Genomic DNA, 25,553 nt, shown 5'->3' with positions numbered 1-25,553 from the left:
AACAGCACAGATATCTGGGGAGGGAAATCCCATCTACGTACGAGGAACCTATGCACGAATCACTGAAGGTGAATGTGTTATATACTATAATCTGTAGGGAAGTGTATGGTGCCTTCTTTTTCCATTAGAAAAAAAATCCTGGGGATTCGTTACCTGGATGCTACAGATATTGCTTCTGCTGCAGCCGGGAGAGGGAATCCCAGGTCTCATCCTCCAACAGGACGGGGCTTCCCTCCTTGTCCATTATCACGAAGTGAGCTCAATAGTAGACTACCAGACAAATGGATTGGTTGTGCAGATCTTCCTTGGCCTCCATGCTCCCTTGTGATATTTTTCTCTGCTGATACGAGTCTACATGCCCACTTTACCACCTACCATGTATCTACAAGGACACATCCCAAAAGCCATTGCATCAATCAGTCGTGAGTCACTACAATGTGTATGACTACAGGCTCCATGTGTGTCAAGTGACAAAGGGGGACCACACTGATCACCTCTGATGGGGAAACCATGTTTGATGTTGTGCAACATAACTTTCTGAGTTTCTGTTGCCATTGATATAAAATGTATGTATCCTAGTGTCATTAACCCTTTCCAATCCACTGTCTGACGTCTTCCAACATTCTGATTGAAGCCTGTACAACTCCGATGTCGGAAGACGTCCAGCAGGGTATTTTTGCTGTATATTACTGGCCCCTCTGTTGTCGGGGGCCTCACAGGCATGTCACATACTGCAGTACTGGCTCTAGCTAGCAGATGGCGCCATTGTATAATGGCAGAAAGAGGAAGCCCCCTAGAAAACCATGAATCCAAAATTGGATTGCAAAGGGTTAAAAGTGAGTAATGGGGGTTTAAATTGGGAAGATCATCTGTAATAAGCCTGTACATCGTTCACTTGGCATGCACTAACACTGAACAATAATTGGGTAATTCCGATCATTCATTGGATCATAACCGCGCCTCCAGCCAACCTCGCTGCCACTTCTTTCGATTCAGCAAATCTTTAAGATGCCTGTTTATACCAAAAGATTTGTAGCAGAAAAAAAAAGATCTGCATGAAAGATCCAATCAGCAATAATCTAACACTGTATCGCTGATTCTTTGGTCGCTGCACATGTTTACACCTAACAATTATTCTGCAAACCAATTGATCTAACACTAATTTGCCTAACAATTGTACTGTGCAAAAGTTACTGTATTTTTTTGCCCCTTTTTTCTGGTTAAAAATCTAATCTGCCGGGGGAGCTGGGTTTAGCAGCATCAGTGCAGGAGGTCGCTGCTTCTGCCGGCCTTCATCCTTGCTGTGGCTCCAGACAGCGGTGTCTCTGACAGAATCTCCATTAGCGCAGGGAGACGCTGCTTCTGTCGGCCTCCATTCTTGACGCAGTTCGGGGTGTACCTGACAGAAACTCCAGCAGTGCAGCAGCCTTATGTGGAGGCGGCTGTAGGCTGCCTGTGAGTATAAGAGCCCACTCACACCGCTGCCGACACATATGTAAGACGCAGCCCTTCCTCTTACATGAGCCAAGATGGCTGCACTGCTTCTCTGTGCATTTGTCTGAGACACGCTGCTTTGGTTGGCCAGCTTATATTGTACTAGCAATGCATAGTGAGCCTCAGAGAAGCCGTGCAGCCATCTTGGTTCATCTGGGACCAGGGGGTCGTTAAGGTCACCTATCTGCCCTGTTGGTTAGTGTACCACAGCTTCTCAGACTGCACTACCTCATATTGAAGCATCCAGTACATAGCATGATATATATACTGCATAATATCATAATACTGGGATGCAACCTGCGGTTATTACTAAATAAAAATGTGTTTCTTTTAATGGTTAAAATGTTCTTTTCTTCAAATTTGGGTTAAAAAAGGGGGTGCGTCTTATACATGGAAAAATATGGTACGTAAGATATGTCAAGAATGCAGAGAGCTCCCCTTCAATATCTCAGGGGGAAGTACTTAAAGGGTTGTCTGTGACTTTGGGAATTTTTTTCTATTGATAGGTCATCAATAGATGATCATCACTCAAGATCCCCATCAATTAAAATGACTCTTGTACCTATCCTGAGGATAGGTCATCAATAGAAAAAAAATGCACAAAGACCTGGAAATCCCTTTTAATAAGGTAAAAAGGAATTGCATAACAAAAGATTTTAAAAAAAACGCAAATATAACCTTACATCAAAATTAATTATAATTATCCATTTTCAAGACATTTGTGACATTTTGACCAAAGACAAGTGGTTTACGTTTTATGGATTTCAGCTAGTATGTCGGTCCATACACTGATACCAGATACATCATAGTTCCCATCCTGACTTTTTAAAGTCCGAAGGTTAGATAATACAAAGTCTTTCACATCTTCAGGCTCTTCCATGAGATGCTTATAATGATCCAACAAGCCATCAAAAGATAGTTTAAAGGTATCACTAACCCATTTCCCGCAAGTCACATCTTGTGCCATACTACTACCTAGCTTTACTAAATGATTGATGTAGACATTCCTGAACTTAGAGGTCATGAAGCTCAATCGTGCCAAGACCTGGCAATTTACGTTCATGAAAAAGCCAACACAGTGGTCATCATCTGATTGAACCCAATCCAAAAGAAGATCGGATAGAAGGTCCAAAGCCTCATTAGAAAGAAGTATAGCTTCTATCAGGTGGTAAACACGTGGTTTAGAAATCTGGCCAAGAAACTCTGAGACAACAGATGGTTTCTGTCTGTCTTCTGACAACTGCAATCTTTTTTCTAGGCTGCTCCTCAGTAGGTCAGCTTGTGTCATTAGTACAGGGTTGTCCAATAGCTCATGTAATTTTTCAAAAGCCAAGAGAGGAAGAGAAAGAAATAGTTCCGAGACCACTTTCTGGGATATGATATGGGTTGAACACGTAGATTCACCACTCTTGGAATCCGCGTTTCGGAGTAGCTCAGTTACATATTTGAATGTAGGATCAGGAAGAGCCTTGTTCTGGAGAAGAGACATACACAGGATATCCCTACCATTATGGAGGTCATCAAACATAATGGGATTGTAATTTTCTATATAACGAGAAAGCTCCTTGTTTCTTTCTGTAATTTGAGTTTCAATTGTGCTTCTAACAGGATTATCAGTCCTGAACCGATGGTGGACGTGTTGAAAATAGGTTCCCCAGTCAAGAGCTCTTTGCACATGTTGGATATCCCAGTCTTTGGCATGGACACTTTGAGCTAAAGCAAGGACCTTTATAAACTGGTCTAAACTATCCAGCAGGGTCTTCATCTTCTCAGCCATGGTGCAATCCCATCCACCTAAATCATAGAAAGAGATGTGATAAATAGAGAAAACAGAATGAGGGCATGTTCACATCTGCCACAGAGGCTCCATTCGTGGTTCCTGCCCCCATTATAGTCAGGAGGGTTCATCTGGCGGCATTCGGGTATGGCATGTGTCGGATCTGACAGTCCTCACATTTTCGCTGTCCCACTCTGAGGATGGAGTTGAACAACAGACATAGACCGGATGCCTGGGTGCAGGTGTAAATGTGGCATTTATACTATTTGCAGTGCAAATAGTTCCTCATAGGAACCTGTGATTTTAAGATTACTCACACAATACATTACAGTACTGCTGCACTGCAGTTTATCTTCCCTTTCAAAAACATTGATTGCAGCATGGAAGGGATAAACAGCAGGGGTTATTGTTGACACTGATCACCGCTGTTGCAGCGAGAGGCCGGCTGTCAGTCACAGTTGGCTCCTGATGTAGATAGTGCGGACTCAGTACCTGAGCTCACATCATCCATGTGATGTAAATATACATTATTTCATGGGAACCCTTTCCCACCGAGATGTATATGCATGTCCTGAAGTGGGAAGGGGTTAAAGGGGTATTTGCAAAATGGGCTTTCATCACCTATGCTCAAGGCAGATGATAAAACTCTGATCAGTGGGGTCTCACCGTGGAGAATCCCACCGATCCTGAGAATGGTGGTCCCATGTCCCCCTCCCCACAGTGATGTGGAGATTGATTAGGGTAATAGCTGAGTGCACGCTCGGCCGCATGCTCTCCATCCATCCCCTCCATTTCAATGGGATGGCAACGGCCAGTTGCTCAGCTGTCTCCATTGAAGATGAATGGAGCAGAACGGTGCAAGTGGGACCTCCACTGCATTCAATCTCCTCCTCACTTTGGGGGCAATGAGAAAAAGATCCTGTTTCTTGTGATGGGTGGCGGTCTCAGCAGTGAGACCCCACCCATCAGACTTTAATCACCTCTCCTACAGACAGATGATGACAGTCAGTCTTGGGAACACCCCTTTAAGGGGGTCATTATCATTAGCAATGTGGCCATTTGGGTAACTTCTGGTTGACAAAATGATGTAATTGCGCTAGGATACGTCATCACCAGGTGATCGTGGGGGTCCAAGCATGGGGACTCACAGAAATCCCAAGGACGAACGGGCTGCAGAGCTGATTTAATGCAGCAGCTCCTTCAAGTTCTTCATGCACAATGGCGCCCGGAGCATTTGCTATGCACTGAACTACAACTTGCGCCATAGTTATTTTCTACACTACTAAAAGCAACAAGTCCTGATAAAAGAAAATCTGCTCAAGTTGCATGAAAACTGTTACAATGTATCCTTATGGAAAAAATGCCCTTTTAAGTCTCACAATGAGCGCAGCTGGTTTAGTCACAAAGTGCGTACACTATGCAGCAACAAAGTATGATCACGAAAACAAACGCTACAGACATCTACAGAGGGAGGAGGACATTAAAATACCTGAGATTCACAACCTCTCACTACATGCAGACACTATAACGCGCCATCCCGGCTCCAAATGCCGTATTATCACTCATCCGGCCGCCGCCATTTTTGACTGGGGTAACAGTTTACTCACTTTGCCCGCTGTTTGCCCTCTCTAGACATGTCCGCCAGCGCATGCGTACGTGTACCTGAGTCGTGTAAGAGTGACGTCACACACGCACTGCAGTCTGATATGCCTCCAGTCTACAATCAACAGGAACTCAACAGCGTTTCCCTCATCCAAAATGGCCGCTGGGAGTTTATAACAACCGTCGCGAAAGTTTTGCGTAGCTTGGTGACGTCACGGAACAGCGGAAAACATCATTTTTTTTTCTTTTAGAGCAAGAGCGAGAGAGCAATGCCGAAGAGCTGCGTGGTGCCGGACTGTAGAGGAGCGGAGGCGGGGAGGGAAAGTTACTACAAGTGAGTGTGGGGCGGGGGAGGACGGCTGGGCACCTGTGGATGAGTCACCTGCTAGTGGGGCAGCTTGTCTGCACACCCCGGGCCCGGGGACCGGCTGCGGACGTCTCACTAACTTCTCAGCAAACTTCCACTTAGTTTAGGAGTTTATTTCAAATATCTTGTCGATATGTGTATATTTTTTTTACACTGAGCAACTGCCCTGCCCCGTCTGCCCTGCATCAGACAAGCAGCCCTGTGCCGCCATGCGTCCAGTGGAATTGTGTATGTACAGCATTTTGTATGCGCCTATAGAAATCAATAGGGCTATCGCGCGGTAAGATAGAACATGCTGCGTTATTTTTTTTTATTTATTTTTTTTAATCGTGTATTATATGCAATAAAAAAAAGCTAGTGTAACAGCGAGAATTAATGTATTCAAATTGCCGCAATCTAAGTACGCTCATGTGAGAGTGGCCTATAAGACGCTTCGGCGGCTCTGATTGGCCGGTGCTGCCCCCATGAGCAGCATGTTGTGACTTACACTAACGATGTATACTAATATGCAGTGTGAATCACTAAGTCAGAGAAGCCGTGCAGCCATCTTTCTTTCTTTTTTTTTTTTTTTTAATCCAGGTCTGGAGGGTATTGCTATATGGGGGGGCAAAGCAGCATACATATAGAGCGCTTAGGCCTCGGCTTTAATCCAGCACCAATGTAAAAATACAGCGCGCCTGCAATCTGGAGGAGACGTTCGGGTTCTGGAGGGCAAGATAGAAGTAGTTTTTAACTGCTTCTATCCTTCTCGCAGGCTGCATAGCACATGGGGCTCGGTAATTACATGATCACTGGCGACCTCTGATCAGCTCTGACTGTTGTCACACTTAGGGGGATGGTCTCCTATGGATGCCCCAGCCACAGTGGAAAAGCGTGAAATAAAAAAAAATACAATGTGAATGTCTACTGGAGGTCTTATGACGTCACGAGTGGACATAAATTAAAAAATCCTACATAATAAAAAGGCTAGATCGAACTCCTCTTACTCTTCTGTTTTCCTCCGCTTCACCAGGTTTCCATTACACGATAAAGTGCGTCTGAAGCAATGGCTGACCAACATGAATATAGAAAACTTCTTCCCCTCGAAAAACCAGTATCTCTGCAGCAAGCACTTCAAGGCATCTTGTTTCCAAATCCGTTGGGGTGTCCGCTATCTCAGACATGACGCCGTGCCCACCGTCTTCTCCTCCAGCCCGCTGATGTCGGTGAGTACTAGCTTCTTAGATTGATTGGGTTGTCCCACCATAACAGGAGAGGTGGGGGTCTCACCACTAGGAATCCCACCGATCACAAGAATAAGGACCCCAGATAGTGGGTTGTCCCCCCCCCCCCCCCCCCCCCCCCAACCCCCATAACAGGAGAGGTGGGGGTCTCGCCACTGGGAACCCCACCGATCACAAGAATAAGGACCCAAACTTTCTCTGCCAGCAAAGCCGGTATTTACAAACAACTGTAAAACACTGTGGGGAGGCCTGCAGCGTTCTACAGATACGCCCGTGGACATGGGTTCTGCGCCAGAAAATACACACGTGGATTTCCTTGTTGAGAAGAGAATAAATCTGTCATGGCTACGCACGTCTATTCCCATAGACTGGCATGCAACGATCCTTGGCTTAGCTGCGCATTTCTGCCGCAGCTTTCAGATCTGGAATCTGTTCGGAAAAATCTGAATGGGAGTCCGTTGTGTGAACATATCCCAAGGTGCAGATTTGTGTCTCGACTGCATGTGTTTTGTTGCATCTGCAGGCAATCTGTGTGTACATTTTCTGAGGCAGGAATCCACGTCAAGTAGTGACATCACTCCTTTTTTTTTTTTTTTTTGCGCATACGAATTTCAAATCCACATGTGGAAAAAATCGAGTACAGCATGGATTCCATTAAATATAATGGGAAGCCAATTCAGTGTGGATTCTGTATCAAACCCACACCCAGTTTTCTACCACGCGAACAGAGGCCACAGGTGCGTTCACACATAACTGACTTACTGTGGATTTGCAACAGATTTAACGCCCTTAATTGAGGAAACTAAATCTGCTGCAGATCGACAGGAAAATTTGCTTCAAAATCTGCACCAAATGTTGTGGAGAATTACGCAATAAATCGCCCGCATGCACCCTATGGGTGTGTTCACATGGTAGAATTCTGCCTTAAAAAATGGCGTGGGTTCCGGCACAGATCCGCACTTAGAATTTGCCCTGTCAAAAAAACGCCAATGAGGTAGAAGCCAATCTTGCTCATGTTGAGTGAAAAAAAAATGCTTCCTGACTCCAATCTGGCAATTGGAATAATCCCTGCATCACCAACCCTCCTGAAGTAATTAATGATTAACATATAATATTGTAATGCCGAAGAAAGGCGTCCAAGACCCTCTTGAACTTTCATCGAGTTCACTATCACCATATTCTCAGGCAGAGAGTTCCGTAGTCTCACTGCTCTTACAGTATAGAACCCCCTTCTATGTTGGTGATGAAACCTTCTTTCCTCTAGATGTAGAGGGCGCCCCCTTGTTAGTCACAGTCCTGGGTATAAATAGATGAGAGATCTCTGTATTGTCCCTTGATATATTATACATAGTTATTGGGTCGGCCTCAGTTGCCTTTTTTTTTTTTCTAAACTAAATAATCCAATTTTTGATAACCTCTCTAGGTATTGTAGTCCGCCCATTCCATTTATTACTTTAGTTGTCTACTCAAGCTCTTATATGTCCTTCTTGAGTGCCGATGCCCAAAACTGTCCACAATATCCCATGTGTGGTCTGACCAGTGACTTGTAAAGAGGAAGAACAATGTTCTCATCATGTGCCCCAGACCTCTTTTGATGCACCCCATGATCCTATGTGCCTTGGCAGCAGCTGCCTGACACTGGTTGCTCCGGTTAAGCTTACATTTAACTAAAACCCCCAAGTCCTCTTCCATGTCAGTGTTACCCAGTGGTTTCCCCCTTAGTGTGTAATGTGACATGTATTAACAGCTACATAACTTTTCATTATACACTGAATACATTTGGATAACGCCTGGAAATTCCTTTTTTTGCTGTTTATCATTAAATTATAAAAGTATATTAAGAAACTGATATAATCGGGGGTTTTTTTTTACCCCTTCTGTATTTCAGGGCAGAGTACAGGTGACAAAGTCCAAACCGCCGAACTCCACGCAGGTTTTAGGTAATGAGGTCTACATATCTAGTGTTTCACCTTTGATCATTGGAGAAACGCAGGTTGTTCCAGACACTTTGACAATTGCCCTACAACCAAATCCATCCACCAGTCAGATATCCATAGATGGAGCAAAGGTTCTGATGAAACATACAGACCTCAGTACAGTCATGGAAGCTGTGAACTTGGTACCACTAGTTCATTTTGTGGAGTCCTTTGACGGGCTGTCATTGGCTCTGGCTCCATCTCAAGGATTCCAGACCGTGGCATTACCCATCGAAATGTCAGTGGGACACCAGATACAGCAGATTCCTTTGGTGGAACCAGTAGGCTTCCTTTCTGAAGAACATATTGCAGCAACAACATTACAGCACGACTATGGCCAAGTTTTGCAGTCTGTCGGAGATGAAGTCCCTGCTGTTATTGAGCTAACTGAAGTGTCTAATCCTGATGCCTTGGTAGTAGATAACATTTCAATCGAGCCCTTTTTTGAAGCCGGGTTACCCACACCACCCCCAGCTACAATGACCACAGAGGATGTGATGTCCTACTTAGAAACCATGCAGACAGCCACGCTTGTTCCTGTCCCATCATCTGGTCCTCTGCCACCAATGATACCTTCTCAAGAAACCACATTGTCAAGCTCTACAGACCGGCCCATAGTCTCCACTGTTCCCATTGTATCCAAACACAGTAAAGAAGTATCATCTGGTGACCTTTCAGAAGGGCTCTGCACAGACTCATCGAAGGAAACATTATCGACTGCTGAGCTTGTCTCTGTAGTGATGAACTTGCAGAAGAAAGTAACGACTCTTCAGCAGCGCCATCAGAACCATTGCTCCAAGCTGGAGGTCATGGAAGGGGTCGTTGACCAGTTGAAGAAGGAGAACTTGATTCCAGATGAGCTAAACTTTTTGGAACTGGTAAGTATGTAGGCCATGTAGAAGGAATGTCTGTTCAAATTCCGTGAATAGGTTTGCATATGCCTCATTCACTTGAAAAAAAACCCAGGATGGTAGGTGCCTACATACCTTTTTCTGCTGGAACCCCTGCTGACCAGCTGGGAAAAGCCACTGGTAGGAACACCCCTCCTTGACTGTAATATTACATGGCTTTTTTTTTTTTAATTTGACGCCTTTTTACAGTGGTCACTTATAAGCTTTTACCCCTTGACACCACATGGTGTACATTTGTGTCCTGGGTGTGCAGGGTTTATATGGAGCAGGATCGCCAGCTGATCGCTCCATACAAGGTTGGTGCCAGCTGTCTGTGATGGCAGACACCTGCCTGTGGCTGTTAAACCTCCTAGATACTGATGTCAATTCTGACAGCGGCATTTAAATGACCTAATCATTGTTTAGGGGTCTCAAATGGCTAACCCACAATGCGATCATGGGGTGCCGTTCTGTTGCTATCGCACCCGGGGGACTGCACACCTTCAGAGACTGCCTGTCAAAATGGGATATAATGCAGCACTGTGGTATTAAATTGTACTGTAGGAGTGATCAAACTATCGCAAGTTTAAGTCCCCTGTAGGGACTAAAAAATTAGTTTAAAAAAAAAAAAATCTTTTTTTTTTTTTTTTGTTGTTGGGGAAAAATATAGGAAGTACAAATTAAAAAAAAAACGTTTTTCCATCAATAATAATTAAAAGAATGTTTGGGATCGCAATGTCCATGAATCTCTGATCTATCAAAGTACCACCTTATTCGTCCTGCACAGTGAACAATATCAGAAAAAAATAAACCATATCAGAATTGTGCATTTTTGGTCACGAGAAAATAAATGAAACTCAATAAGCATTGCTAAATTTGTAACAACTTGAACAGCGAAAATTTTATTAATTCCATGTGGCGAATGATGTAAAATAATACTTAGGCCTAATGCCCACGGCCGGATTTCCGACGCGTAAAACGCTGCAATATCCGCGGCGCTCCACTGCAGCTATTAGGTTCTATTGAACCTAATAGCTCAATGTACATGCTGCGGAGTTCCGCAGCATGAAATTAACTGCAGCATGTCCTATTTGCCACAGGTATACACGCGGACGGCTTCCATTGTAGTCAATGGAAGCCGCCCGTCATGCTATGCATCCGTTGTATCACAGCGAAAGTATAGCGTGAATACGCGCACCGCTGAGCGCGTCATATGACACTGCCGGGCGGGTCATGCGCTGTACTATGCATGCGCGCCGCAGCGTCATGCGGGACTTAGCTCAGCGGATCCGGAGGTAAGTATGGGAACTTTGGGGGGGCTCTGACGGACTCCGCTGCGGTATTCTGCTTGCCGGGCCTGTCACGGCTGTGTGCATAAGGCCTTAAAAGAAACTTGCCAGATTTGCATCTTTTTTTTTTTTTTCTTCATGTGTCTTTAAAAGAAAAAAAAAAAAAAACTGCAGTAAAAGGCAACCAGTGGGCCTCCAGGTAATATATGGGTGGTCGGAGTTGCTGCCCACCCTAATAGCAGAGCGTTCTAAGTGAGGTCGCCCTTCTGCATAAAATTCATAACTGAATGCTGACCCCCCCCCCCCCCCCTTTTTTTTTTTTTTTTGCTTCCCCTCTTTAGGCTTGTTTTGACTCTATCCCTATACAGACCGAGGAAACTGAGACCATTGCCATTGTCTGTGAAGATGAGGACCAAGCCTTGCTGTATGCTCTGCCACTCCAGGGAGAAAACCGGACGATCCTTCACATAACGGAGCAGTGATTTGAATGTTTCTGTGATCTTTCACTATAGTCAATTCATAAGGTCTCTAATCGGTGTTTGTTGTCGTCATATCTTAAGGAAATGATTTTGTATATGGTTTTCCATTAGAAAATGCTATTTATACGAGGGGGACCCAAAAGAAACAGGAATTAGTTTATTCATCTATTTATTTGTAATTTTTTGGAAATTTTCTCCTTCACAGTCCTCTCCCTTTGAAGCAACACATTTGTCCAAACGTTTTTCCACTGCCCAGATAATTTTTTAACCTCACTGTTACTGATGTCTTTTAGTACTCGTGGCGTTTTTTTGTTTCACTTCTTTGTCAGCAAGAAAAATTTTCCTCTTTTTGCTTGATTTTTTTTTTTACTATAGAAATAAAAAAAATCCACAGAACGAGATCTGGTGAATACGGAGGGTGAGGCTAAAGTGTCATTCTTGAGGACTCATTCACATGAATGTAACTGTTTTTTGCTTATAATGCATGTGTAAAGAACGCGGCACGTTTCCTTTTACTGCATATTGCATGCAATAGAACCCATTGTTCTCTGTGGGCGTTTAATAAATGCCGCATATACATAATTATACTGCGTATGTGCAGCGTTTAATACACAATGCCCCTAAGAGACAGAGCGGGAAATTTAAGAGGAGTGAAAAAACTAGTCACACTGCGCATAGTGGCATGCGGGAGATATGCGCAGTGCACAATCGCTGCTCTACGCAGTAATGCCTGTGCACTACACACAGCGTTTTACACATACGCCCATGTGAATGAGCCCTAACACTCAGCACTGTGTGGGGAGATTTGTTGAAGAACCAGTCACTATTTGCCACATCGGGACGGTTTCTCCATACAGCTACCTTTTTATCAAAACTTCCAAGTAAAAACTTTGGATGACTGCTGTACCCTGGGCACGAGCCCTCTCTCATCAAAGGAACAAATGAGCATTGCCTTTGACTTCACCTGTTGTATGCATTAGTCATTACAAAACAGGCAAAAAAACTGAACAAAAAAAAAAGACTGGATCTGAATGCAACTTTTCCCCAACAACATGGACTGGCACGCCACGTCAGAAGGGTTCCATAGACCTCAACCTTGCCTGTACTAGTAACTCCTTGTCTAACAGAGGAGGATTCCTGTTTCTTTTGGGTACCTTCTCGTATAATTGCATTCTTGTTTTGCACTCGTTTTTACTTGAATGTTTCTTTGCTTTAGTATTTTGTCTGCAGATTGTGGCAGACGATCTCCCATAAGCTGATGCCACAAGGAGTTGAGGTAACTCTAGACGTTTCCTTCTGTAGTCGCTGAAAGCCTAGACACCTACATGATGCTCAGCGGCTCTGGAAGAGCTCTCTTCTCACTATGGAGCTTCTACAAGTCTTTGCTGTATATATTTGCCAGTAACTATTGTTTGTAGTGTAAGGATGAACTTTAGAACAAGTTTCTATCCCCTTTAAGATGGACTATCGGAGCAAATGGAAACCATGTTGACTTACTTACACCTTAGCGACATCTGCCTACATATGTGGTGGATGTGTGCAGTGATTATATGGTATGGTCTCAAGAATGGAGTCCACTTCATATCTGGTAGGTGCTTGTTGTATTAGACAGCTGGCACCTGCTTGCAGCAGCCAGGAATTAAGGTATTGCTGATCCCAGCCGTTTAATCCCTCAGATGTTGCATTAACAAGCACAGCATCCAAATGGTTACAGTGGCTTCCTTCTGTCCTTCGATCGGCCCTCCACAAAGCAATTGAAGAGTTCCAGGAGGTTGTTATAGTAGTCAGGAACCTAGTATAGGTCTCCTAAGTTTGCCATCTTAGTACTCCCACTACATACTGTCATAGGCAGGGTGTAATAGGATGATGCTACTGGCACAATACACGGCAATACAGGAGTATTGCAGTGTAATGTTCAGGTGGTCAAGAGGTAATGCGTTCTAGTGGGACTAGGGGACTAGAAAAATAATGTAGAGGAAAAAGTAATGTTTTCTTATTTCTAAAAAAAAAAATACATGCACCTATTAAAACCTGAACTATTAAAGATATGTCCACAGGGGCGGACTTGCTGTAGATTTTTCCATGTGGAACACAAAATTCCACATCAAAATGTCTAAATTCTCGCCATATGGTACGGATTTTGTGCTGCCTAATGTCCACACTTAATGTACATACACTTAAAGTGCAAACTACCCTTTTTCCCAGTTGTCATGTAAAAAGCATAATTTGAATCACGTCTATAAATATCGAAATTATTAAAATATTGCGTTATTTACAGGGCTGTGGAGTCAGTAAGCCAAACCTCCCACTCCTTTAGATGTGACTCATGGTTTTTAAGCGATACATTCACTGTATTACAATGGTAACATCAGGCTAGTCATCACTATTATGATAAAATAATCAAGCTATTTAAATGGAATATAAGATACACTTATTGGACTACAATTTCAGAACACAAAACTTTACCAAACTGTAAATATGCAAAATACGTGTGTGTGTGTGTTTACAAATAGACTTATTTGTGCAGTCTATGAATTTGTTCTCAGAAATAGTATCTTCTCCATTAGTTCCTCCTTCATTGATGCCCTCAAATCTGATCAGATTGTTTTAAGACTGGAGAACAACTTCCTTGTATTGTATGTATAGGTATAGGAGCCATGAGAGCGGCCAGCAGCTCAGAGAGAAAAGCAAACTAATCATAAAGAATACACTGGACGACTAAGTTATGTAGATTTATTGAAAGTTTAGGTGGTGTCTTCCTGTTCTCTCTAGCGGTTCTGAGATCAGTGCAGATATGACCACTGCCCAGCGCCGCCTTCCTCTGGTCTGTTCTACTTTTGTGCTTATTGCACATGAACCTAGCACTAACTTAATTGCCCATTGAAATAAAAAAAAATCTAGTAAAACACAATGCCCATTGTGTAAAAACTTAGCGATGGAAAATCAGTAATTGCCTCTCCTCTCCATCAGACTGTTTCCACATGCAGGTTATCAATGTTTGTGGTAAATGGGGGCTTGGATGAATAGAATATATACTTATAGGACACTTCAAAACTTTCCTAAATTCCTTTAAAAGCAATTGTGCAACAAATCCTTCATTGAATGAATTATACCATATTTGTAATATGTAATAATTCTTTGAGTCAGTACATTTCTTCTGACTTCACCAAATCGGCGTTGAAGCCAGGGCCCTGATTATTTATTCCGCTTGCAATGCTAAAGCTTTCTGCTCCCTTCACCATTCAAAAAAAATAAGAATAAGAAGTAATTTTAAAAAAGTTGTCTGTAAACCTATATAGTACCCATAAAAACTTCAGCTCACCCTGCAAGAGACCTGCCCCGACACCGCTCCATTGACTTGACAGGAAAAAAAATTATTGGTGTCAGAATATGGCCACAAATTATTTTTTTTTTAAGTTTTCTATTTTACAAAAAATGGCTACACGAAAATCACTGTGACCCACAGAATAAAATAAACATGGTATTTTTACCACACAGTGAATGCCACAAAAACAGTGATGGAACTGCTATTGTTTTGACCTTTGTACCCCACTTAAATTGCTTTTAAAGTTTATCATTACATTAGATGGGACCGTTCAAAAATACAACTGCTGAAAACAAGCACTCAAAAAATAAGCTTTTATGTCTCGTAAAGGTGAGGTTTAAAAAAAAAAAAAAGACAATCAAAAAAATAAAAAATGGCTGCATTGGGAAAGAGTTAATCAGTTCTTCATTTTGTACCAACGAACATCGTGGTGTTACAAGGGGAACCACCTTCTTCTGATGTGAAGAATTGGTGATACAGCAGTAAGATGAAGAGGCGCCATTGCTGCCGCCCATTAGTTATAGATATTTAACAGTGTGCATCCCCTTTAAGGGTTTGTTTTTGTGATTTTATGTCTTTAATGTTTAATCATTGTGTGGTGAATACTTATACAACTTTCTAATACTTTTTTTTATTCTTCACTGCCTGATGTCCGTGAATGAGAACATGAAAATGTCAAACTGATACTGGCCTGGCTCACTGCAAGAGCTCAAGAACATGTTCATCTATGGGTTGGACAGCTTCTGGATGGCCCCAACACTTCCATTCACTGACAGCAAGCCTAGATCATCTTTTCATAAAACTGGAAGAAAGCCTTTCTAAGATTATATGACAACTAATAATGAGACTTTTTGTTTGTTTGTTTTAAAGGACATTTTGAACATTCAGTTCTGTGAAGCGGTGTGTCCTCTTCCCTGGCTCTGGTGGTTTATTAAACCCCATCCACATGCTATCAAAATAAATCCATACTGTAAATTGACCTGCTGTGTGGATTTCAAATCCCCAGAATGTCAATTTATGTTTTTTTTTCCTGCAGATTCCATTTTTTGCAAGACACCGGGTGACATCTTTGCTGGATCTGCAACTAAATCCATGGCAATCGCCATGCCACGTGCAGAGTTTGCCAGGGCATCATCCTGTGTTGTACTCACTCAGCCCACTTTTTACAGCGATTAGCGCAGTGTTTCAAACACAGAGCTAAATGCTATGCAATGCTCCTATTGATTTCAATGGGGCCTCACAGACTAGCGCTCGAATGCAGCGTTTCTAACGCTGTGATTTTTCAAGCGCTGTCTTCTCTGTTTTAGCACTTTTTAATGCACCTCCTAATCCATTGTATGTGTTCATACAATGGATTAGGAGTATGTGTTCACAAACGCAGCGTGAAATTGTGGGAAAATGCTGTGGTTTCCACCGTGAAATTTTGAAAACGCATGTGTGAGAGTGACCTCGGTGTGGGTACAAGGGACAACGTTCAGCTGAATGGTCTGAAAATAGTTGCTAAAGTGTCCGAATGACTGTGTGCTTTTACACAGAGCGACCTCTGAAGGAATAGTTGGGAGCCTTTGCACGGCCGATATATCATTTGTCAACTAGTTAGGGGTGTGAAGCTCTTTAGCAGGTGTGTATTTGAAATTTCAACCCCCTTCTCATTAGTTGCTGAGTCCATTGCCTGTGCATAAATACATGCAAGCAGTCTTCGAGCGGACACTCACTGCTGCTGTGGTCTCTCGCTGGTTTGACTGAGCACTTGGTACTGCGGCCTTTTTCTTTTCTCCAGCGAGAAATTTTTTTTTTTTATCAAGCTTTGGATCAGTTGAGGATCATGCATTAGGCCGCCTGCAGATGCGTGGGTCGGAACCGGCTGCAAGGATTCTCGCCACGGGACCCGACCCGAGTGCCTGCAGAGAGCAGCGCGTACTCACCCGCGCCGCGGCTCCGGCTGTTTGATGTGCCGGGCAGCCAGCGCATGCGCAGACCGAATCCGGCGGCCGGGCAGTGACGTTTCTGTGCGGGGCTCTGCGAGCCCCGCAGAGAAATAGAGCATGCCGCAGTTTGTTTGCTGCGCAAGATTTGGCGCGGACAAACCACAGCCGTCTGCCTAGGATTGCGTTTGCTAACGCAATCCTATGGCAGCTTCCAAGATCGGAAATTCCGCGGGAAATCCCGCTGCGGAATTTCTCCCCGTCTGCAGGCGGCCTTACATGGGAAGTGTGGGGGAGGAGGGGTCAAAATGTCTGTCAAAAAAAAACTAAAGACTGAAGCCAATCAGCATTGGAGGTGCATGGCAAACAAGTTCACAGCTCCCTGAAGTTGCTGATTTAGTCGTTGGAAGACAACAACTACTTGTTCACGTCAGACAATAATTAATCAAGCAGTGACTATTTTTAGGTGAGCTGAAACAAAGTGACTAACGGATTCTCGCCCATTTACCCAGATGGTGTCTGATTTAGGACGAAGGCTGCCCTTAATCAGTAAGTTTTTAGGAGGAAAAAAAACATAAATTGTTGTTCAAAGGGACACAATAATTTTATAGGTGACGCCTGCTGGATTTGCTGTTCTCCTCTCTCGTCCTCCTCCCCCCAACCTATTTAACTGCCAAAAAAAGTTGACTTGCAGATATTGGTATTTGTCTGCGGTTGGGTTGCTCCGGCTGCTCCAGCGTTAGACTTGTGCATAATGCATATGATAAAGGAAAATAAAATTCTGGCTGCTCTCCAAGATCTGAGAAAGTAAATATGGGAGGAGGGTTTTTTGTGAGGAGCTGATTATATTTGCTGAACTATTGGCTCTGGGAGGTTGAAACCACTTTAGAATGTGCTTACTTTAAATTCTCCTTGTGCTGGAGAAACCGTACACTGCGCCTCTGTTTTCTAGGTAGGAAATTAGACAGTGTCAAAATAATTAAAATTGTGAATGTTGCTTTAAATTGTCAATTAAAAGCTTTTGTCGCAAGAAAAAAAATGACTTCTAATACAAGAACTGAGCACCTTTTATAATGATTAACTTTTATTTCCAGTTTAGAGATTGAATTTTGATTTATGTGCAATACTACTGGAGCTTAATTCTGGAAACTTGAATCTTTGGTGAATGATAAAATTATTTTTACCTTATGAAATTGGTTATGTTGTCTATTTTATGTTCTGATGCAGGCGAATTTGGCTAAATATGTGAGAAATCAGATGAATAACAAAGATTTCAAAGATTTTCTGAATCTCTAAGGGCTCATGTCCACGGGGAAGATATGATTTAGGATCCGCAGCGGATCTCCCGCATGCGGATCCGCACCCCATAGGGATGCATTGACCACCCGCGGGTACATAAATACCCGCGGATCGTCAATAAAAGTGATTTTAAAAAAAATGGAGCATGAAAAAATCTGGACCATGCTCCATTTTCATGCGGGTCTCCCTAAAATAGGAATTTAAAGCATTTACTCACCCGCAGCGGACTGAGAAGGTCGTCTCTTCCTCACGGCCGCATCTCCCTTGCTTCGGCTCGGCGGATGTGCCCGGCGCATGCGCCGGCGTCAGGAATTCATCCGCCGGCCGAAAATGAAGATCCGGCCGTGAGGAAGAGCAGAGCGTCCCCGCCCGCTACGGATAGGTAAATGCTTTTAAATTGCTATTTTTGGCGCTCATGTCCGCGTGGCAGGAGGGACCCGCTGCAGATTCTCCATTGAGAATCTGCAGCGGATCTGATTTTCCCCGTGGACATGAGGCCAAAGGGGTTTTTTCAAGGAATTACCATTGATGACCTATCCTGAGGATGGGTCATCAATAGTTGATCAGCTGTGGTCCGCTACTAGGGACACTGGCCTTATAGCTGATTGAGCGCCCTCTGTCTGTCCTGCAAAGCACATGGTACAGAAGCTGCTGCTCTGATCCCTGTGTGTAGTGGCCGGCACTTGTAACCAGTTCTCATTTTTAAATCTTGCTGCTTTTTTTTCAAGGGGGTGGGGGTGAGTTTGTATGTGTGTGACCAAAATGCCGCCAGAGGGGGGGAAAAACATCTTTTAAAATAAATTTTAAAAATACTTCATAGTCTTGTTTTTGTAAACCCCGTTAACTGCTACAAAAAGCCTGCATGAAGGAAGCCCAAGGCTGGGTTCTCATGGGACGGAAATCTCACAGCTTGGCTGTACCGAAAAACTGCAAGACTTCTGTGGGAGAGCCGTAGCTTCAAAACCCGCAGCATTTCGCCATGGGTTTCGGAGCGGTTCAGCTGCCGGCATTGCACTGTAGCTTTCTCTCCCCATAGAGAGGAGTGATGCCACAGCGGAAAAAAAAATGAATTGACATGCTGCGGAATTAAATTAGATTTTGCAAAATCTCTTCCACATAACTGGCTCATCCCGGGATTGGGAGCGGTGGGTGGAATTGCCGTAACTTCAATTCCCTCCTGTGAACCTAGTCTGACTGAGACCTGTTACACTTGCTGTCCCATATCAGGCCAATATGGTATAGGGTAAATAGAGCTGAGCAAAGACACCTCATTGACTGACGGCTTTTCCTGTATAAACTGCCAATTATTGGGTAGGACCGCCCATTGGACTCTAACTATTCACAGAAGGGGAAAAAAAATTAAAACATCGGTTACTTTTAAAGCAATGATAAGAAACTTTTCTAAGATAGCTTAAAAATGCCTCTTTCTCTACTTCTCTTGCCTTCCCCACTGATCACTCACTCTGAAATTACAGGAAAAGTCTGTCCTCAGTGGGGCAGAGAGGAGGTGGAATTTACTGAAGGATCAGGTTTCAGAAGTCTATGTAGAGGTGAGGAGGGAGCATCTGCAGAAAGCCTTTTCCTGCAGACCTATACACTGTATATCCATTTGTTAGGATCCTTATGATTTAGTCTGCAGTATGCCCAATGTGACAGGTTGCCTTTAAAATTAAAACCACCTTTTTAAAGAGAATTAAATGGGATCTAGTAATTATAACCTTAAGATATGAATTCCATTTTCTTTAAACGAGCTGAATGGAAATGTATTCCGTTATAATATTAATTAAATTTTTTTTCTAAAAGCTTCCTTAATTGCTAATTGAAACAAAGTAAAAGCCCTCCTCTTCCCTAATCCTTCTTTTGTGTCGTTTTACGACTGGAAACCAGTCTGCTTTCTAATCGGTTTTGTAACCGCCTCACGTCCTGAGCTACCTATGCTTGACATCTGGAAAATGCATCCTATCATCTCGGTGTCCTCCACTCAATGCTTTAGCTTTTTTTCCAATATGTAGTAATTACATTTTATTGTGTCAAACAGTGTATGAAGCTTCTTGCGGGATGTGACAGACAAAGCCAGATAAGTTAGGAGAGCAGCATTCAATACAAGATTCCTCAGACGCAGATCTTGTTCTGTACCAACACAAGGCTGGCACAACCCGAGTGCTACAATGTTACCAGGATGTTTCACTGCACGATCTGGATACAATGTCACATCTATACTACGTATGCACTATGGCCATATTATGGCTGCATATAGGCATAACTCACACCTTCTGATGATAAAAAGGGAGGCTACTGCAGCGGTGCACATAGCACGTCACAGCAAAAGACAGGTTATGCCCCTTTTTACACAATGCCATGCCCTTCTATATCCTGTATTAGTGCCCTTCAATGACAAAATATGGGATGGTTGGGACATATGCATAAGGAATGTAGTAGAATAGCAATAGAATACACATCTTCAAAAAAAAAAAAAAAAATCTTTTTTTTTTTTTCCTTTTTTACAGTAATCATGTGGCCATAGGCTGGTTTGGTGGGTATGGCTTGGCCACCTGTGGCCAGCTGGAGAGTGAGCTCTTAGCCTAACACCAGTGACACGCTGCTGTATTTTGTCCTATTTGTTACTGGTGTTAGGCTAAGACTGCACAATTCAGTGTCTCATTTGATTGTACTCAGAGTGGTCATAAACGGCTGCACATCCAAGGGAAAGAATGTCTCAATTCCACAAGGCTCTGTCCTAGGCCCAGTGGTCAACATTTTTATAAATTATCTAGAATAGGGAATTAAAGGGGTTGTCCCGCGCCGAAACGGGTTTCCCCCCCCCCCCCCCCCCGTTCGGCGCGAGACAACCCCGATGCAGGGGTTAAAAAAACAACCCGCACAGCGCTTACCTGAATCCCGGCGGTCCGGCGTCTTCATACTTACCTGCTGAAGATGGCCGCCGGGATCCTCTGTCTCCGTGGACCGCAGGGCTTCTGTGCGGTCCATTGCCGGTTCCAGCCTCCTGATTGGCTGGAATCGGCACGTGACGGGGCGGAGCTACACGGAGCCAGCATTCTACACGAGCGGCCCCATAGAAGACTGCAGAAGACCCGGACTGCGCAAGCGCGGCTAATTTGGCCATCGGAGGGCGAAAATTAGTCGGCTCCATGGGAACGAGGACGCCAGCAACGGAGCAGGTAAGTATAAAACTTTTTATAACTTCTGTATGGCTCATAATTAATGCACAATGTACATTACAAAGTGCATTATTATGGCCATACAGAAGTGTATAGACCCACTTGCTGCCGCGGGACAACCCCTTTAAGGGCAAACTGATCAAGCTTGCCAATAACACAAAGCTAGAAGGGATGGATAATACTGGAGAGGAGATAGGATTCAAAAAGATCTGGACAAGCTTGAACAGTGGGCGGTGTCTAACAGAATGACATTTAACAAGGAGAAATGCAAAGTCCTACATCTGGGCAAGAAAAATGAAAAAAACACATACAGAATGGGAGGAACTGAGCTAAGCAACATCACATGTGAAAAAGACTTGGGTATACAAATAGGTCATAGACTGAACATGAGTGAACAATATGATGCAGCAGGCAAAAAGGCAAACACAATTCTGGGATGTATTAAGAGAAGCATAGAGTCTAGATCACGTGAGGTCATTATCCCCCTCTACTCTTCCTTGGTGAGACCTCATCCGGAATACTCAACAAACTGGAGCAAGTTCAGAGGAGCTACTGGGATGGTAAGCGGTCTGCAAACCATGTCCAATGAGGAACAGTAAGAGGATTTGGGAATGTTTAGCTTGCGAGAAAGAAGGCTGAGAGAAGACTGAATAGCTGTCTACAAATATCTAAAGGGCTGTCACAGTGCAGAGGGAACAGCCCTATTCTCACTTGCACAAGGAAAGGAAGCAATGGGATGAAACTGAAAGGGATGAGACACATTAGATATTAGACAGAACTTTCTGCCAGTGAGGGTGATGAATGAGTGGAACAGGTTACCATGGGAGGTGGTGAGTTCTTCAATGGAAGTCTTTAAACAGAGACGGGACAGACATCTGTCTGGGATGATTTGGCGATCCTACACTGAACAGGGGGTTGGACCCGATGACCCTGAAGGTTCCTTTCAACTCTACTATTCTATGATTCTACAGGCATGCATTCTAGCCTGACTGTGGGTCTCCTTACCCAAAGTCCGAGCATCATCGGAATGTACGATAGTTAGTTTGGATCCGGAGACCAGAATACGCTGCTGTATTGCGGATGCAAAATGGAGGGCAGAATATGGCAGTGTGTCACCGGCCTTGTCCTCTCACAAAATAATGGTGCAACTACAACTCCCAACATGTCCCACATGCCCTGACAGTTACAGACCTACTGGAAGTTGTAGTTCTAGCAAAACCTCAACAGATGAAGGACCTACAATTTGATAGAACAACAACTCCCAGCATGCCCTGACAGTTGCAAACTGATGCCATGCTTGGAGTTGTAATGGGTTGAACTTGCTAGTAGTATTTAACCCCCTCACCATACCTTCTTCGTTGACCCTGACATTGTCCCCCTTCCATATCCCCTCAGAGTTGTGTGTGATGCTGTAGGTGGAGGGAGTTCCTTTCTTACCTCCTCTGTAGACTTGCAGGATGAAGGATCAGTGATGGTCATGGGACTGATGTCATTATAGGTTTTTCATCCAGTCCAGTATTGGTAACTGCATTGATAATACAAGGCTGTATTATCAGTGTAGTTTGTACTGTGAAGTGAGGCCCATCCCACTGACTGACCGACCCACCAGAAATCTGCCTGGTTCGGCAGATTACAAGTCTGTGCCAGGCATATCCCTTTCTACTTTATGACTGGGGAGGAGGCAGGACAAGAATCCAAACACCCAGGACTGTGGGACAGCTCTGCAGAATTTGGAACAGTTGGCAGGCATGTATAAACTCTTAAGTTGTTATCTTAAGTTTTTTAGCAGTTAATAGCGGCAAAAGTATTTGGACAGCACTATCCATACAATAGATCTAATTTTATTAGAATGTCCTGTCTCCTAAGCCATACTCCTTAAGATGCAGGCCCTTGGAGGTGTAAGCCATGGTTTGTGATAGGAACTGCATGCTATTGGGTATATGGGTTATGCCACTATACACAAACCGTCCATCATGAAGCACAATGTATCGCCAGTCTACAGTGGTGCAAAGAGCATCATTCTGTACAGTTGAGAAATGGAAGTTCTATGGAGTGATGAATCGCTCTACTCCATCTTCCAATCAGATGGATGTACCTGGGTGTGGAAGACACTGGGGAACACCTTTTACCTGAGTGTGTTGTGTCAACAGTTAAATACAGTAGAGGGTCCGTTACGGTCTGGGGATGTTTTACATGACATGGGCTTGGTCCGTTGGTTGTAGGGGTAAGATCTATGAACACTGAGGTGTACGTACCTTGACATTCTGGACAATTATGTGCTGCCGACAATGTGACAATATTCTGGGAATGGTCAACAATACTACAGGGAGGCATACCATATCCCCTAAACCAAAACCCTCATTACTCCGCCTGATAACATGCTCCCTGTCCTACTAACTGCAGTCACTGCTAGCCATAATCAACCGTGCCCTGCGGTCATACCGATTCAGCCACCACACGGCTTAATGTCTGACCAATGTCTATGTGTATAGCATCCCTCACTCTCCACCTCATCATACTGTGCACATCTCCAGCCCCTTTACCTTCTATATCACCCCATTATCTGTAGTATGTAAGCTCGTTGGAGCAGGACCCTCACCCTTACTGTCTCCATCAACTGATTAGTACATGTAATCGTGGTTTTTGTATCTTTGTTTCTTGTATCTGTTCTCCCCTGTTTTGTAAGCGCTGTGGAATATGTTGGCGCTATATAAATAAAGATTATTATTATTACCAACAACACAATTCCAATATTGGTTTGAGGATATGGATGTTCCACGATTGGACCGGCTGCACAAAGTCCCAACCTAAACCTTCTGAACATCTCTGGGCTGAACTGGAATGTGAGGTCAGTAAATATAAATTGCGTGCATCCGCTTTGAGAGAACTTGCCAGATGTTTGAAAGCGTATCTAGGGACGAATATCTTCTTAAGACCATAGGACTGTGTAGATGCAGCCTAATACCCAGGTTACATGGTGGCTTTAGATCCCTGGTGCCAAACAACATCTGATATGGCCATAACACACACGCGTGAAACTGGCCTAAGGCGAAGTTCAATTTCCTATGCGTCCCATGTATTAAGTTATGGCTCATAGGACAGGAACCATTGAGTCTGGGAATGTTACTTTCATACTCGCCTGCCTCCTCATTGTCCGCCCAAGAAGCCGCTGCTCAGTGTATGCATTGGACTCTTCATTCTGTGTGCAATGAAGAGGTGGATCCAATGCATGCACTGAACGGCTTTGTTGTCACATTTTCAAATTCAGCTGTCTTTTGAGCCCATAACTTTAGTTTATGGGGCTCATAGGACCTGACTGGTTCTCACATTGCATAAATACTGTATAACGTTGAACTAGTCTAAAAATCCATCACCGAAACCACATATGCCACATACAGATCTTGGTGCAGATTTCACTTCCTGCATTGAGGTGGGTGAAATTGCAGTCTGGGAATGGGTGCAAAACCGCTTTTGGAAGGCGTTAGCCTTGTTCTTCACAACTCGTCCAAACTTTGCAAAGCTGCAGGCCATGTGTGCACTCTCCCATAAAGATCAATGGAAGTGCACGAACACAGCCTGCAGCTTCGAGTCCGCTGCACGGTCTGCATGCTAACTTATGAGGGTGATAGCGCTGGAACAGGGAGCCGGGTAAATATTTAAAAAAAATACATCCCCTGATTTCTTGGAACTCAGTTTATGGTGCTCATAGCTGGTAACAGGTTCCCTTTAATAGCCCGCTAACTCGCCCAACCTGCTCCAGTTGAAAAACGTGAAGAGTCAGAAAAGCTGTACGAAATGTATTCTTATAACATGTGCCGTCAGTTTTCATATCTCCATCTTGATATAATAAATTCGGCCACTAGATGGCAAAAAAGGAACAGAAGTCGATAATCTGTAAAGTAGAAATAACTTTGAAATGAAATATTCTAATAGTCGGTTGAGCAAACCCTGAGGGTCCATCCATACAGCCGACATTCGCACAGTTTATCCATGATGCAGTCACCAAAAAAAAGCGCCTGTCACAATTTTCACGTAATACCAGCTACTTTATCTTGTGGCACAGACTGCGGCTTTGAAAATAGTGAGGAGCTGAAACATGCAGTATGTTAGAAAGTTGTAGAACGTTTTAATAAACAAGTATTACACTTCATTTAAAAACCCCTTAAAGATTTGTCTAGTACTTTGAATGCAGGTTTGCGTGTCTGCACATAACTACACAGTTGTAGTGTTCTTAGTTTAGCATCAATATTATGGGTGCTCTGCAGTCATGGCAACTTTTATTCGTTTAGTCGGGCCGACTCTCGGACACTTTATGGATCAGCCGTGTTCACTCGGTTCTGTTTTGTACGACTTCTTTCAGTTTGATCATTCTCATGTTGGTGTCGGCTTTGGTAGTATCGAGCCAGCGCCTTATTTGTCGGCCAGGTCTTCTTTTGCCGCTGACCACTCCAAGCCTTATCAATATTACTAATGAATTAGCTCACATTATGTGGCTGAAGTATGAGAGTCTCTGTTTCCTAATTTTGCCCTCCAATGAAAACTTTGCTTGATGCGGTCTATGACTGTTTTGTTTGGGATTTTTGTGGTCCATAGAATTCGTAGGAGTTTCTTCCAGCACAAAAGTTCGAAGGCATCAATCTTCCTCCGGTCCGATTTCTTCAGTGTCCAACTTTCGCAGCCATAAATGGTGATTAGGAAGATGATTGAATATTCGGCATTTCGTTGCAG

At 43.7% G+C, this 25,553-nt stretch overlaps 2 protein-coding genes across 4 annotated transcripts; one reads left to right on the top strand and one right to left on the bottom strand.

Annotated features, from left to right (window-relative positions):
- Positions 1 to 2,168: 2,168 nt before the first annotated feature.
- On the bottom strand, positions 2,169 to 5,006 carry FANCF (FA complementation group F). 3 transcript variants are annotated; one of them, XM_066579830.1, is made up of 2 exons: positions 4,934 to 5,006; positions 2,169 to 3,288 (listed from the first exon to the last, which is right to left on the bottom strand). In XM_066579830.1, the coding sequence occupies exon 2, from the start codon at positions 3,269 to 3,271 to the stop codon at positions 2,243 to 2,245; it is 1,029 nt and encodes a 342-aa protein (XP_066435927.1). In that variant the 5' UTR covers positions 3,272 to 3,288; positions 4,934 to 5,006; the 3' UTR covers positions 2,169 to 2,242. The 3 variants fall into 3 exon arrangements, with proteins under 3 accessions (XP_066435927.1, XP_066435928.1, XP_066435926.1); XM_066579831.1 differs by lacking the exon at positions 4,934 to 5,006 and adding an exon at positions 4,879 to 4,885; XM_066579829.1 differs by lacking the exon at positions 4,934 to 5,006 and adding an exon at positions 4,761 to 4,872.
- Positions 5,007 to 5,090: 84 nt separating this feature from the next.
- LOC136580529 (THAP domain-containing protein 5-like) lies at positions 5,091 to 17,540 on the top strand. Its single transcript, XM_066581150.1, has 4 exons — positions 5,091 to 5,207; positions 6,253 to 6,445; positions 8,352 to 9,317; positions 10,960 to 17,540. Exons 1-4 carry the CDS (start codon positions 5,143 to 5,145, stop codon positions 11,098 to 11,100), a joined length of 1,365 nt encoding a protein of 454 aa, XP_066437247.1. The 5' UTR covers positions 5,091 to 5,142; the 3' UTR covers positions 11,101 to 17,540.
- Positions 17,541 to 25,553: the final 8,013 nt, after the last annotated feature.

This window comes from Eleutherodactylus coqui, chromosome 10 (genome assembly GCF_035609145.1).
Source record: "Eleutherodactylus coqui strain aEleCoq1 chromosome 10, aEleCoq1.hap1, whole genome shotgun sequence".
In the NCBI taxonomy this organism is placed as follows: domain Eukaryota; kingdom Metazoa; phylum Chordata; class Amphibia; order Anura; family Eleutherodactylidae; genus Eleutherodactylus; species Eleutherodactylus coqui.
This window is presented reverse-complemented; position numbering and strand designations above follow the sequence as displayed.

Excerpts from the sequence above, each read along its gene's own strand:
- LOC136580529 (XM_066581150.1), top strand. The coding sequence starts at position 5,143 with ATGCCGAAGAGCTGCGTGGTGCCGGACTGTAGAGGAGCGGAGGCGGGG. Across the intron at positions 5,208-6,252 it reads GGGAGGGAAAGTTACTACAA|GTTTCCATTACACGATAAAG; the intron begins GTGAGTGTGGGG and ends CCGCTTCACCAG. Across the intron at positions 9,318-10,959 it reads AGCTAAACTTTTTGGAACTG|GCTTGTTTTGACTCTATCCC; the intron begins GTAAGTATGTAG and ends TCCCCTCTTTAG.
- FANCF (XM_066579830.1), bottom strand. The coding sequence starts at position 3,271 with ATGGCTGAGAAGATGAAGACCCTGCTGGATAGTTTAGACCAGTTTATA.